Source organism: Carettochelys insculpta, chromosome 1 (genome assembly GCF_033958435.1).
Source record: "Carettochelys insculpta isolate YL-2023 chromosome 1, ASM3395843v1, whole genome shotgun sequence".
In the NCBI taxonomy this organism is placed as follows: Eukaryota; Metazoa; Chordata; order Testudines; family Carettochelyidae; genus Carettochelys; species Carettochelys insculpta.
Genome location: NC_134137.1, coordinates 49,001,187 through 49,017,539, shown reverse-complemented (window position 1 = coordinate 49,017,539; position 16,353 = coordinate 49,001,187). Strand labels below are relative to the sequence as shown.

The window sequence follows — 16,353 nt, the reverse complement described above, 5'->3', positions numbered from 1 at the left end:
TATATGGCCTTTCATCACTGTAGCATCTGAGCATTCCAGCACCTCTAGATGAATAGCAGTTGTGCTTCTGCTGCTTCTTATGACTCAAAAGCAACAGCAAAATGGAATTACAAAACTACAGCCAGCATCAGTAATATTATTCAGAGCCCTGTAGGCAGCAGTGAAACTAACATGATTAACTTTATTCTGATGCTCCTTTAAGCCAACAGTAGAGGCAAGAAAGGGAATTATTCAAGGACTGGTGAAATCCACGTTACAAAGCTAAACCTGAGAAATGTGTTTTACTTAAGTACATGAAAAAAAAAAAAAAAGGAGAATTGCTTCACTCTTGAGAAGAAGGAAGCAACTGAAGCAAAAAATACACCACAAGAAAAGCACATTAGGCTAACATGGTAGAATGAAGACAACTAAGAAAAGTGGAAAGAACACAGGGAAAAATTACTTTTCAAGTTTTAATTACTTTAGTGTGGTTATTATAAAGGTTCATTTTCAAGTGAGCAATTAACTTTTTGTAGAGCCACTATTTTAGAAAGTCAGAATTAGAGTGACCACAACACAAGTAATTGTAAAATTTTCCACAGGCATCCACCATATTTTAATAGAAAGATTATCTCATGACATCTGCCTTCTCATTTGCAATAATGTTACTTTGTAACCCACAACTGCTTACAAGGAAGGCAATCTAGTGTAGTTTACACTTTTTAATAATACTGTATTATGCAGCTAGAAACAAAAGCAACTAATACCACATGATCAGCCACGTGTGCAGACCTTCCTTGGCAATCACTTGATACTTAATAAGAGCTCTGCAGAGCAGGGTTTGGAAAATACTTATATATCACCAAACCTCCCCCCCCACCCCCACACACAACTTCTCACCCAGTTCAGGTTCTGATCACAATTTTCCCAATATTCTCTTTCAAAGCATCTAATGATGCCAAAGTATTCTATTTAACTCCTTGTTAGCAAATTTTTCCTTTAAGTTTAACCTGACATTGCAATGTACTTTTGAGGAGACCACTACTTGCTAAGCAACCGCTGTGAAGGAGCTCTCCATTTTTTACCCTCAATTAAATATTTTAGCTGTGATGTCCTCTAAAGGATTTTCCCTAAAATAACTGCACCACACATGTGACATGAATTAATCAACAAACTATTTGACAGAGGATAGAGTTAAGAAACCACAGAATAGACTAGAATTTTCTCTACCCTATGAAAAACTGTGTTCCATAGAACCTGGCGTTTTACGCCATGTGAATAATTGTTCCACAGAAAAAATTTCAATGCTAGGAATATTTTTCCTTTTAAAATATTAAGTATGCAATCATGAGTGTATCAAAAGTATTAAGGTATTTGAATAGTGTTTAGGATGTAGGTATATTGATGTTTATAACATTCATACTAGTATAGCTGATATGCGACTCACGCTGAAACAATCGATTCCGATGGTTTCGGTAAGACTCATGCTCAGAATCCTCATGTGATGCTGCATCTGACACAAGAATACAACTCTCCAGAATCATTCTTAATATTAAAGTGGATGTGTGATCAAAAGATGCAAAAAATCTTTTCCCATTTAAAAAAAACTGTCAAATGATACTTATTCTTATTTTCCAGTTTTCTGTAAAAATATCAAATTTAAAATATTTATAAAAACATTTTAAATTTTTTTAAAAATATTTTGCCATACCTAATTTGTTTTGCATTTCTTTTCCATAACAAATTCAAGCTTTTAGGAATGACAGTCCTTTTTTGAAAAATGTTGTCCTTTCTATTTTGGTAAAAAGAACAACACTAGCTATCATTCTTTCAGCTGTTATATTGATGTTTTGTTTTGGGTCTGTAATTTTTAATTTGTATATTTAATTATAGGGTTGCTAACCATCTCTCATCAGAAGGAGATTAGTTATTCATTCAGATGATTCTCTCGTTATTTTTTTGTCTGTTGTGAAATAGGACATCTAAAAAACCTAACTGTTTTAAATCAACTTTTGAGCACTACATGCGGCAAGTTTGTGGTATGAAACCCTTCACCTCCCCACTCCCAACCAGCACGTATGTGTTGTCAATATATTCCAAGACCAAAAGTGTTTATGTGGCTAAATTAGCTTGGGAAACACTGGCTTGAGGCATTAGGACTTTGGCTATACAGATGCAATTCCCAGCTCTGCCAGAAACTTGGACCCTGGATATCTCTACTGTCGGCTCTTCAATTCTCACTCTCACTCTGTAAAATAGAATCATACCCCTAGGGAGTGACGGATAAATTCATTAACGTTTGAAGTATTCAAGTAATATGAAAATCATTTGCTGAAGCCTTATAAAATATCTGACAGCTATTGATTGTCTCAAAGTAAATTAAGACCATTTTGTCCAATCAGCATCAGCACTTTTCCCCCCCCGAAGGGAGAAACTACTGCTAAAAATATTACCAGCAATAGTTCCTTTTCTGAGTACACACATGGTTCATGTACATTTCAAGAAAATTACAAAGCAAACACCTGCTGCTAGTCAAACATTAGAAGAATACAAGATTACACAATGTAACATGGTCTGGAAATTTCTTGACTGGGATTCGTACAAGTGAGGTCTCATCTTTTTCTATTAACAGCATTTAAAGTTATTCTTTGTATTAACAATGTCATATTACTCCTCACCCAAGGACTGGCACATTAGCTTAATTCATATTTAACTTTGAAAAAACACCTAACAAGTTACTGATTCTTCAATATTTTCATTAGACTGGATACTCACGACCCTGATTTACAGTGCCCATCACAGTCTAATGTGGTACTCTGATTCAAGAATTTGGAAGCTAACTTTGTTTTACAAAGTACTATAAATACGTACTGTGCTTTTGATGCTACCAAATAGAAGGATAAGTGATGGCAAATCCTGAAGCTTGTTGGAGTTGTAGCTAGTCTCCTACCTAATTTTTGTACATTTGATCTTTTCAGAAGATTTTCTCTAACTGGACAAGTACCTTTGCATTTTGTACTGCATTGTAATAACTGAGCAACAGTCAATCCCAGCAGATTTCCTGGAGTCTATCATTTTACCCATTTTGTTCTGAGTTTTAAGATTTTGCATCACCCCAGAATAGCACAGTTGTTCCAGAAGTTCATAAATCAAAATTCCATCTTTAATAATAGCTGATGCTTGATTCATTAGTTGTTCTGACAACTAGCACCAAAGGCTTAAACTAGGGGTCTAAAATCTGACGTAATTAGTCAACTGGTTAAATGTAAGGTTTAACCAGTTAACTGAGTAAAGGGGTGTGCCCCACTGACAGCACACTGAGGACCCCAGGCTGCTTCAGCCAAGCTGGAGCATCCCTGCTCACAGTGCTCCTGCAGTTGAGGGGCATTCCAGCATGGCCAGAGCAATCCCTGTCCAGTGTTTCAGCCTTGGAGCATCCCTGCCAGTGTGCTCCAGCCCAGCCAGAACAGCCTCACCCAAGGCAGGGGACCATTACAACCCAGCTGGGTTGGAGCAGCCTTCCCAGCCCCACCTAGGCTCCTTCCCACTCTCCTCCCCACCCCACCCAAGGGGCTGCCGGTGACAGGGACTGCTCTAGCCTGGCTGAAGCACACCTACCCACAGTGTGCCTGGGCTGGAGTGCTGCAGACAGGGCCATTCTGGCCACACAGGAGCACCCCCGACCTGCATTTGCCCCATGGTTCCCAACTCCCTGTCACTGGCAGGAGCCAGGAAACTGACCAGAGTAGCAGCAGCACCGGTCAGTTTCCTGGCTCCTACCAGTGGCAGGGGGTGCAGACCAGTGAGGCGGCATTCTACTCCCTGGCTTCACCCCGCTGGGGGAGCCAGACCAGCAAGGTGGGGCAGCTACTCCCCAGCTGGGGGGCAGACAGTGCAGCAGTCCAGGGGCTGGAGCTGGCAGGTGGAGCACTGCACTGCCTGGCTGGCTGGCTCCACTTGCTGATTCCAACTCATATTAATCCAAGTTACATGTAAACTGAAATCACACAAATCGGGGTTTTACTGTAATGCGTAAATCTGTGTCCCCTCTCTTCCCCTCCCTTCTCCCTCTACCCTCCTCCATTTCAATGTTCTGAACAATCCTGGGATTTCAGGAACTTCCCACTCTTCAGGCACAACCAAACCCTGGCTTTGGATTAAGTAAGAGAAAGCTGCATACTAAACTTTGTAGCTATAGCTTGCATTGTTTAAGAGGAGTTCTTGGAACAAACGTAACACAGGCAGACACTAAACTAGATAGGGATTGCATAAGGAATTCTACAGAGCATCAGGAAGAAGTTTTATACTGGATTTTATTGTAAGGAGTGACAGGAAACAATTGTTGATATTTGCCAAAGTTTGTTATGCCTAGATGAGATTCTCTTCAACTTTGAATTAAAAATCACTAAGATGACACCTAATACACACTGAAGTTATAGCGGCTGAAACTTTATAGCAAATACACCACAAAACCACTACTGCTATGCTGTTTATTAAAAAACCAAAAGACACAAGGTGACACTGTAAGTCGTAAATTAGAACAATGATTAAGAAAATGCTAGGCTGCTTAACTCCACTCACCATACATATAACTCTTCCCCAAAGAGACAGAGGAATAAAGAAAGCAGTTAATAAAAACCACAAGATTTTGCTGTACTTCAATATTGCCTTCAACAATAAAATCCACTGTTATACTTAAACAGGTAATTACTACACGTTGCCTAATGGCTATACTTCATATTTTTCTACTCTCACCCTAATCATAAACAAATTCTCTCTCTGTAAATTGACTATTTAGAAACACTGTCATTAACTGCCATATAAACATAATTGTGCCTTGGCACACAAAAAAGGCTTTCAGAAATGTTCAGGGTACATACATATACTATAAGGGCCTAAAAATTGAGGCAAAGGAGAGGAAAACAGTTGAATTCAAGTAGGCAGAATTCCTGCAGCAGAGTGGAGGCTAACCAGTTTATTGCACTGAATACAGAAAGTATGATGAGAGTTTCCATACAAGTTCATTTGGATTTAGTAGCTCTCGATACTGAGCCTGAATACAGGCTCTCAAAAGCAAAGTGCTTGAACTGCAGGGGCTAAGGCAGTGGTATCCAAACTTTTTATGCCCAAAATCTTTATCTGAATATACGAGCAACTCAAGATCTACCCTGTCCCTTCCCTGATATCCCGTCCCTTCCCAGAAGTCCTGCCACACTCACTCCTTCAGTCTCTTTCACTAGGATGGGGCATGGGTCCTGGTTCTGAGAGGGGATTCAGAGCTGGGGCAGAAGGTTAGGTTCTATGAAGGCATTCAGAGACCTTGGGATTGGTGTGTGGCAGCCTGCCAGCTGACATTTAACACTGCTGGCTCCTGGTCAGTAGCCCAGCAAGGCTAAGGCAGGCTCCCTGCTTGCCAAAATGCATTCCTGTAGCAACAGATACATGGCTCCATGTGCTGCCCCTCACTGCCAACACCACTCCCTCAGCAGCCATTGCTCCCTTCTCCCAGCCTATACTGCTGTGTGGGGTGATGCTTGTAAGCAGCAGCAGCAGCATGCCAAGATTCCTGTCTCTCCACTCCCCCACAACCCCAAACACAGCTACTTCCAAGAATGGGCTGCCAGCATGGGGGCAAGCAACAACTCTTAGCAGCAGGTTCATTCCACCACCTCATATCAAACAACTGGGAGACTCCTCAGAATCAACCAATGTCAATCAATCAATCATGACTGAGCAGTGGTGACCACTGAGCTAAGGGAAGATAGAGGGGTACATAGATGGAATTCTTGTTGTACCCCCATAAACAGTTATTCAGATGATCTAAAATTAAGCAGGTTCAGTTTCTCTTAGTACTTGTGTAAGAAACCTGAATGGAATTAAATGCTGGTGATTCGGTAAGTAATACTTTTCTGACTAACTCAGTCCTGAACAAAAGCCATCACGTTATGCATAAGGCAAAGCACAGCTAGAGTTGCTGTCTCTGGGATACAGCATGAAAACCAACATGCCTTCATAAAATAACTGGAGAGACCATGACAGTTTTCAGAGAGTAGAGAAGTTCAGCAGTTGGTTATGACACCAAAGTTATTAAAATTCTGCCTACCTAAATATAGTCTCTCGTAAATCAAACGACATTTTTAAACAATTGCTTTGCTATGGTTGTGAAGTATTTCTGCTTTAACTGATTCAGCCACCTCTGGGGTGAAATGTAAATAGACAGTGAGAGAGACTGGTGAAGCACGTCACAGCATTCCAGAAGAACAGTACCCTAAAATATAACGGATTATTTTTGCTACTATTAGACAGGTGTTAAAAAAAAAAATCCAGAGTTTTCAAACTTACAGAAACATATGCTGTTTTATTAAAAGTCAGTTAACAATTACTTAGTTTTCTTAGTTCCAGAAAATGTCCAGTTAAACATACTGAGAGTCTAATAATTGCACATTTATGTCTCTGAAATAATGTTCCTTTTATTAAGGAAATATAACAAACAGTCATGTTTTATATTTAAATTACATCCCTGACTCTCCTGAATCCCCAGATGAGAACTGGTATTTTTTAAACTACATATTCAAGAAGAATACTGAGCATACATTAGTGTGAATATTTATAATTGTACCATTTGGTAGATAACCAAATCTAGTCAACTAGCCACTTCAAAGGCTTAAGAAAAGAGAGAGAGAAGGGAGGAAAGAAAAAAAATAAGGCAGCAACAGAAGAAGCCAAGAAATGCATAATGCCGCATGTCAAATGTCTTGATATTTGTTTTCAGAGAACTCAGAATTTTAAAATGTATGCACATATGAACAACTATAAAAAATCCCTATTTTAAAAGGCAAAGATTGCATAATATTAGCTAGATTTTTTTAAAATAAAAAATGCATTTTATTGTGAGTCATATTTCAGGACAAACCTAATTAGAAAAATTATATTACAGCCAGCTGTAACTTCAGACAGTAATCCCTTAATTGTCATCACACAGACTGATGTTTCTGCTCAATATATTTTTTTAAAAATCTACCATAAGTAGGAGTTTAAAAATTGATACTATCACCGCACAGCTCTAATATGGTTAATGACCACAAAAAACTCCAAAATGTTAATTACTTTTCAACATCTGATGAGCTGTTGAGAATGTAGGCTTTTGAAACTATCGAGCACATCAACTTGAGAAATGGTTTTGAAAAACCACAAATTCAACATTGGAACATCTTTGCATTGACCTTTGTTAAATACTTTTCATCTGTATTTCCACTGCAGCTGTCAAGATTTTACATTGTTTGTGGATTTGAATGATTCCAAATGACGTTCATAGTAAAATTTTCATCATGTATTCATAAATTCTAATGCTTAAATTTATTCAAGTAAAGTTACTCACTTTAAAGCAACACTAAACAAGAGCACAGAGGATTAATGATGGAGTCCAATCCTCCTGACACTTATTTCCAAAAATCCAGGAAGACTACCTACAAAAATAATCCTCTCTTATGGCATTAATATGCAGGTGCATGACCAAACTTTTTATTAAAAAAAATAAGCTTATTAGCTGGTCCTTACCAGAAAACCAAACCGATACTGTAATTATGTGAAAGGTCATTATAAAAATATTTTAAAATTCTCTCTAAAATTGAATATTAAAGTATGAGCAGTTTCCCATATGTAGAGTTCTCTACTAAATAATATCAGAATTTACATGGAGGATGCAAGTAAATAAAACCAAGTCTAATAAAGTCTTCACCCATAACTGGCAAGAAAGATTTTCAGTTTATGCACTACAGAAAAGAAACACTGCCACTTTAAATGGTTAAGATATACTATACTAACGTGCACAGGAAAATTATGAGTAACTGACAAAGTTATCCCAAGGGGTTGGAGGGAGGAAAAGAGAAAAATCAGACATGAGAACTAAGATATAGTGAAAAACCCAAACATATCTAAAATTTAGAAAAACTGACAACTGAGCTCTGCATTTCCCTTATCTCCTGTTTCCCACGTGCCACTGCTGTGCTATTGAAAAAGCAATTTTTTTAATGGATTAATATATCTAAATGACAGTTTGCCTTATATATTCTGAACAATTTTTACAGATAGCTATATGTTCCTGTACCTCCATCTCCCAAAAACTGTACTATTAATTGGCCATAAAATGAGATTATCTCAAAAATCCTTTAAAACCCTTTGAGGACTAAGATTTCAGACACAGAAGCAGCCGGCAAGAACCCTCAAAATGGTGACTAGCAATAATAAATCAGTCAGAAACCCACCATGAAAATTAAATCCAACCCTGCAAAATAGATTGTGGAGGCTGAGGCTTTTTTAACATACAACCATTTACCCAGAAATAAAAAACATCAAAGTTATGGAATTTTTTCAACCCAAGAAAATTTTCCACTCAAAATCTGCTACTGCCAATATGAGGTACCAGCTTTAAGGCTAAGAGAAAGTGTATTTTCATCTGTGACTGTTCCTAACAATGATAGGTGGAGACAAACAGACTAAGGGATAAGGAAATGGTTAAGGCTAAACAAACAAACAAACAAACAAAAAGATATAGCCACAAAGGGACAGAGCAAGTGGAAATAATATAAATGGGTGCAAGGCAGAGAAGAGGTCATCGGGATAAAGGAGTCCCAGTGAAATATCAGCATAAGAAATAATATGAGGATAATGAGGCAGCATGGGATGGAGGCAACAGAAGGGGTATAGAGGAGAAAGATCTGATAGAGGCAGTGTATGGAAGGGAGATGGACTGGGCTCCAAAGAAGTGGGGACAGAAAGGCAGCACAGGGCTGGGATAAGACAGAAACAAGTGGGTCCAATGAAGCAGGACACAGATGCTGCAGAAGTGACTGGGGGGAGAGGGATGAATAAGGTAGACAGTATAGGGACGAGGTGACAGGGGACAACGAAGCAAAAGGGACGGGAAGAGGGCAGGCACGCGGGAGGTGGCAAGGGACAGTACAGCAGCTAAAAAGGGGCAGGGCACAGCCAGCGGGTGTAACGTAGCAGCACATCCGAGACGGCCAGAGCGCAGAACGGGGTCGCGGGGCCGGGGGGGGGGGAGGGGGAATACAGCAGCAGGGCGAGGCGCTGGCATACGGCAAAAGGCCGGGGTCAGCGGAGCAGCAGGGACAAGAGCAAGGAGCGGCCAACACCAACACTCACCCGTCTTTCCTCTTGGCTTTGTAGACGTGCCCGTAGGTGCCTCTCCCCACCTTGCAGCCCTCGTACTCGAACAGGTCCTCCACCCGCTCCCTCTCCCCGGTCAGCTTCACCTTGAAGTCATAGTCCATCTTCAGCGCCCGCCGCCGGCCCCCACCGTCTCCGGCTGCCTCACAGCCCGCCGCGCCTCCGGACACCGCAGGGACCAGGGAGGAGGAGGCCCCGCACCAGCGACACGGACCATCCAGGGGGAAGCCGACGGGCGTAAGGGCTACTCCCTTCTCTCTCTCTCTCTGACCCCGTCTCCGACCGCTCCCGCCCCGCCTCAGCCAAGCAACGGCACAACAGCCGGTATTTCACCCGGAATACGGCAGCCCCGCTTCACTGCACTGTTGAAAAAGCGTCGCAAGCTGCTCTCACAGCGACACCTCCTCAGCAGCAGCGACTAGCGCACCACGTGGAATCTAGCCGGCTGAGAGCACCCAGTCCAGCTCTCGGCCCAGCATGCATTGCGCCACCGGAGGGCGGAGGAAGGGGGTTGCCTGCTGGGAGTCGTAGTACAGATTTCGTTAAGTGCCCCGCTTTGCAGGCTGGGAGTTGTAGTCTGGAGCGGGGGGGTGAAGGTGATGTCTTTGGAGTGGAGAAGAGCCAGGAAAGAGCATGGAATGGTCCTATTGCGATAACCGAGGGAGTCGCCCGCCCACAAATAAAAGGTCCCCCTTAAGAGGGGGATCCATTAAAATAACACGGTTCCCATGAGCACTGAATGGTGCTGAGGACTTAGTTTGGAGAGAGATCGGGATGCAGGCTGGGGTCATGGTAGGGAGCTGTAGTTTGGACAGGGTTTGTGAAGAACCTGTAGTTTACATGAGGGCCACAGTGAAGTGTGAGTGTATGCCGCAGGCTGTAGGTTAGAATGGGTCCCGAGTCATGCTGGGGCACTGCAGGCAGGGGTCTATAGTTTAAAAGGTGTTCACAATCAGGTGGGTGTGCCAGGGGCATTCGTTTGGAAGACCGGTAGCAATGAGGTGCTACACGCATAAGGCTGTAGACTAAGGACCATGCACAAAGTCTTGAACGTGTAGGCAGTCTGCTGAAGTTTTGAGAATGAAATCATATGTGGAGTGAGGGAGTCATGTTACTAACATCATGTTAAATTTGATTTTGTGGTCAGCTTAGGCAGAACAGAGCCATGCTATTTAACATTATGATATCTTAGTTATACAGTTAACTCAGAGAAAGTCTGTATCTTTGAGAACATTAAGAAGTCCTGTGGCACCTTATAGACTAACAGATATTTTGGAGCAGTCTTTACTCACAAAAGCTTATGCTCCAAAATACCTGTTAGTCTATAAGGTGCCACAGCACTTCTTGATTTTCATGGTTAACTCAATGGTTCAAGTAGCACGTACTTCACATGAGGAGAGAAGATATCAAACATGGCAGTTCCTGTCTGTTTTAACTGTAAAGTCACACTTAATATCATTTTCATTCATAGACTTCATCAAGGTTGTATTCTAACACAACCTAATTTTTTAGTGAAGATAAGCCCTATGTGTAAATGTATGCATACATTTGGGCCATGGACTCTGGTTGCAACCATGAAAGGCAACTGTATACTTCAGTAAATCTGCATTTTCACCTGATGACGAGCCACTTCCTGATTCCTTTAATCATCCTGAATAGTAATTTACTTCACAAACAATCACATTACAGAGAGTAGAATTGTTTGTGGTTGCTATGTAAGTTTAGTAATGATATCAGAATCTGGCAAATTAACACTACCACCGGTCCAGCCACTCTTTTAGCATTTCTACTGATCATGCATGTAATAGTGCCCTTTCCATCCATTTCAATTTTAGTATAGTGGTTTACTTATAATGCATTTTCAAGTACATAACTTACGAGTTCAAAAATTAGATAATGCCAGCATCTACCCTTTTTTTAAAAAGTCGCCAATTCTTCAGAAATCCCACATTTTTTTAAGTTATCCAACAACAAAAATGGATTTCTGAACATTAAAGAGCTGTAAAAGGAGACAAAACTTAAGGCAGCTCTATACTTAAAAAGCTGCAGCAGCAATGGTGTAGCAGGTTAGAGAAGAATCTAATACCTCAACAGGAGACCTCCCATCAGCAGTTAGTCTGCTACCTCATGAAGTGGTAGCTATGTCCCAGAGAGAAGCTGACAAAGCACTATCTACACCAGGGATTAGGTCAAAACAAAACAGCAGAAAGGTAGCACTTTAAAGAGTAACAAAATGATTTATTTGGTAATGAGTCTTTAAAGTGCTATGTTTATGCTGTTTTCTTTTGTTAGAATACAGACTAAGATGGCTACCTCTCTGTTACTATTCAACATGCAAGGGATTAGGTCAGTATAACTATGTTGCTCATGGACAGTGTGCCCTGTAAAATGACTGCTTGAGCAGCCACACAAGAGAGATTCAGATACCTAGCTGGTTGGGAGAGCATCCAGTCACTCACAGCTGACAGCCTGTGTTTCTGCAGGTGATGTGCAGCTGTACATGCCTTGTTGCACATAAGAAAATTTATTCAGCACATGGATGGCAAAAATTAGAGGGAACACTGCTCAAAGGCGTGGAGTTTTCATACCCTGGAGTGATGTAATTCTACTGATTTATGTTTATAGTGTCAACCGGGGCCTAAAAATGCTTATTACAAAAGGGTATAAGCACACACAAATATAGACTCAAGAATAGAGTTCTGGGGGACTCTGCACTACATTCTATTTACACTAAAGCTGGGAAGGTTTCATGATTAGACAAACACCATCTCAGGAGTTAAAGGAAGTCTATTTTTTCTTTTAAATTTTAATCATTTTTGTAAGAATGTTTAGAAGATTGTCTTACATCTTTCCACTCATTTCTCTTGCAGGAAGAAATATTTGTATCCAAATTGCCCTGTGAACATCACTGTAATCTTTGTGCTCTTTGCTGTGATTTCCATTCAAGATGTTCATAGAGGTCACACACAATGCATCAATACAAAGTTTAGTGAACAGCACACTGGACTGGGACTCTGAACACCAGTGTTCTGTTTTTAGGTTTGGTGGATGGCCATGGACAAGTTCCTTCATCTCGCTGTGCTTCAGTTTCCTATCTGTAAAATGGAACTAATGATACCTGTGAAGAGTGAAGTTAGAAAGAACATCTTAATTTTTTTAAACAACAACAAAAAATAGTGCTGGTATTTCAGGATCACCTTTCAATTTTATTTCAGTACATATATTTCATTGAAAAGGCATTTTCCCCCCGTGGTTTATTTCAGAAATCTGTCAAGTGCAACAGAGTTCTAACAGTGACCAAAACAAAAATATCCACTAGTTTTTGGCCCCATTTTTAAAGAGAAAGCTGACTACTCCTTCACCTTCCACTCCTGCAACTCAATGCCTAACAGTGTTTTCCTGGGGATACTGCTCCTCTTGACTGATAAGTTGTGTTTTTTATAGTAGGATAAAAGTTTTTGTTCTTTTTAATTTTCTCTCTATCACTTGTTTCCTTATTTCTTTCCTCCATGTTGTCATTCATACATGATTCATACATGATTGCAGATGACACCAAGTTGTTCAGGACAGTCAAAACCAAAAGGGATTGTGAAGAACTACAAAAAGATCTCAGCAAACTGAGTGATTGGGCAGCAAAATGGCAAATGAAATTTAATGTGGGGAAGTGTAAGGTAATGCACATTGGAAAAAATAACCCAAATTACACGTACAACATGATGGGGTCAAATTTAGCTATGACAGATCAGGAAAGGGATCTTGGAGTTACAGTGGATAGTTCTCTGAAGACATCCACGCAGTGTGCAGCGGCAGTTAATAAAGCAAATAGGATGTTAGGAATTTTTTAAAAAGGGATAGATAATAAGACAAAAGATATCATACTTCCCCTATATAAAACTATGGTACGCCCACATCTTGAGTACTGTGTGCAGATGTGGTCTCCTCACCTCAAAAAAGACATATTGGCATTAGAAAAGGTTCAGAAAAGGGCGACTAAGATGATTTGGGGTTTGGAACGGGTCCCATATGGGGAGAGGCTAGAGAGACTGGGACTTTTCAGTTTGGAAAAGAGGCGACTGAGGGGCGATATGATAGAGGTATATAAAGTCATGAATGGTGTGGAGAAAGTGAATATAGAAAAATTATTTACTTTTTCCCATAATACAAGAACTAGGGGACACCAAATGAAATTGATGGGTAGTAGGTTCAAAACTAATATAAGGAAATTTTTCTTCACACAGCGCACAGTCAACCTGTGGAACTCCTTGCCGGAGGAGGCTGTGAAGGCCAGGTCTCTATTAGGGTTTAAAAAAGAGCTCGATAAATTTTTGCAGGTTAGGTCCATAAATGACTATTAGCCAGGGGTAAAGTATGGTGCCCTAGCCTTCAGTACAAGGGCAGGAGATGGATGGCAGGAGATAAATCACTTGATCATTGTCTTCTGTTCTTCTCTGGGGCACCTGACATTGGCCACTGTCGGCAGACGGGACACTGGGCTGGATGGACCTTTGGTCTGACCCAGTATGGCCATTCTTATGTTCTTATTCAGCAAAGCATCAAATGCCATGCTTAATTGTCTTGCTCAATTTAAGGCTTCAGACCTTTTCTTCTCCTGCTCCCATACTTTTCATTCTTCATATGCTCCTTGCCATGATCTTTTTTACTCCAGGCTTGTGCTGTGTTTTTCATCCCCATACTATTTTTGCAAACCTCTTCCTTTTACCTTGCTTGAAATAAAGCCATAGTTATCAATTAGAAATGACTAATCTTAGCACTGATCTTGGAATTAAGTACATCAGTGGAGAAAGGTATCAAAATGAACAATTTCTGTTTTGATATCAGGAAATCATGGGACTGTCATCATTAACAGCTTCTGAATGTAAGGAATTATATTCACAAGCAAAAGTCCAGAGACATAGAAGGGAGCCTGGCTGAGCTTTAGCAGCCTGCAGATGCTAATTGTCTGAGTGGGGCATTAATAAAGAGGGATCTGAATTGTAGTAGTAACAAATATGCAATGTTTGAAAGAAAGTGTGTGCTTAAGTATAGAGCAAAAAATCATTGGACAGTCAACCATGCCCCAACCTTTAGTTATATATGAGAATTATTTATTTGGTCTTTTGCAGCCTTTATAGAATGAGAAAAACAGAGAGAAGGAACACAGTAGCAGACTGCTAAACTAGACACTTTCATCTTATATGTTTGCACTGTTGGAAGATAAAGTCAGTACATACTGAAACAGGAAGCAACTGCAATGCCATATGACATAGGATAAGGGAGGTACACCCTGTAACGCTGCATTTAAAAAAAAAGGCATTGCTTCTCATAAACCTTAAAGCCAGGGATGGCACAGAAAGGTTTCCCCATCTATATAGCTCTTTGGCTTGTGGAATACTTATCATGCTAATTATCTGGGTGCAAAGCAAATGAAGTCAAATGGCAAGCCAGTGGTAGGGGTGGAATATACTGTACTCCACATTTTCCACTATGCCTAAACCACAGAGCATCTTTCTTATCACTTTGAGCAATTTAAAAAAATAGTTAAATAAATTAAACACATTAACAGCTCAGTGTATCCTCTGCTATATCCAGTGTCTCTTCATGTACTTCCTGCTCTCTCTTCTGGAGTGTTATGTTGACTTTGTTGGGATAAATATACTGTATAAGGACTAGATTTGGAGGATTTGTCAAGGTCCAGATTTCTGGGTCAAAGTCCAGACTTCAGAGGAAATTTTTAGAAGACATTTGGGTGTGTTTGAAAGCCTTGGGCAGTCTGGATTTGATCCATCGTCTGCCTACAAGTTTCCCTGGACTGGAATGTGAGCTCCTTACATTGACAGGCAGCTACTCATACAAGTAGTCCTACTGAGCTCAAGGGGGCTGCTCCCGTGAGCAAATCTGGCTATAAATGATTACAAAGTGCTGCACATACTCAACTCCTACTGACATCAGGTGAAGTTGAGCTCTGTACATAGATCAATTCACTCTATTTTTGTTTGTGTGAATGGAAAAAAGATATTGTATTTCATAGCAAACTATGTGTATATCTTTCTAAAAATACTAGAATCGAATAGTAATTACATGCAATTACTTCAGTGACCAGACAAAGCTTTAGGTCCACATCCTGCAAGCCCATATACACATGCTTCACTTTACAGGCAAGTTGGCCCACTGAAGTTGATGGGATTATTGATGGTCTTTATCTTAGCACTCTCGGAGGACATCACGACAGCATGCATACTATAAAGCTGCAGATCCATAAAACCATGGTTACGAATCCAGTGAATAGCAATGAAACATAATTACAGGTAAAAACTTGAAGGTATCCGATTGATTTTTTTTATCCTTGTTGTCATCATCAGCTGCTCCACAACAAGGGGTAGGACGAGACCAGAAGTTACGCTGCTCAAACCTGAAACCAGCAGCTGCCTCCATCAACACCAGCTTGGTGTCAGTGGCTTTCTTCGCAGAGATATACAATTAGGATTCTAAAGAAGGAATGCTGCTTTTTGTCTGTTGATCATGTAATCTCCAAAAGCCTTGGTGGCATGATTCAGTCACCAGCGACTGATAAACAGTATATACAGCCGAACCTACTCAAACTAGGGCATTGAGGAACACCTGGATCAAGGTCACAACACTGTGGGATTGCCATGATAAGTCACAAAAATCAGTTCTAAAGTGTGCCTATGGCTCCATGACAATGTTGCTATGAAAACTGGCAGTTTAATGAGAAATTTATTTGGAAAAAAAGCTAAAAATAAATATTAACTTCATATTACCACTCAAATACAACATGTCTAAGTTGGGGGTGGAGGGACATACTCAGGGGCTGGGGGAGTCACACTTTGGCAGGGGGAAGTCAAACGCAAGGGCTGGGAGGAGTCACACTGAGAGCCTGCGGGAGTCACACGCACATTGTGGGGGGCTGGGAGGGTCACCCTCAGAGGCTGGAGGGGCTGGGGATCACATTCAGGGGCTAGAGGATTCACACTCAGGGTGTGGGGGAGTTGGAGGACTGTGGGAGTCACTCAGAGCTGGGTGAGTCACACTTGAGTTGTGGGGGCTGGGAAGATCACACTCAGAGGCTGGAGGGGTGAGGGTCATGCTCGGGCTGGGTGGTCACACTCAGAGTCTGGAGAGTTGGGGGCCTGGGGAAGTCACACTCAGGCTGGGGGACTGGGGGAA

The 16,353-nt window shown here is 41.0% G+C and overlaps 1 protein-coding gene across 4 annotated transcripts in view; it reads right to left on the bottom strand.

The window, feature by feature from the left end:
- The window catches only part of CDK8 (cyclin dependent kinase 8), a 181,643-nt gene extending 172,132 nt beyond the window's left edge, over positions 1-9,511 (bottom strand). For all 4 annotated transcript variants that reach the window (XM_074985692.1, XM_074985700.1, XM_074985712.1 and 1 more), the window contains exon 1: positions 9,145-9,511. In XM_074985692.1, coding sequence (XP_074841793.1) covers positions 9,145-9,272 — 128 coding nt within the window. In that variant the 5' untranslated portion in view covers positions 9,273-9,511. The remainder of the gene's footprint in view (positions 1-9,144) is intronic.
- Positions 9,512-16,353: the final 6,842 nt, after the last annotated feature.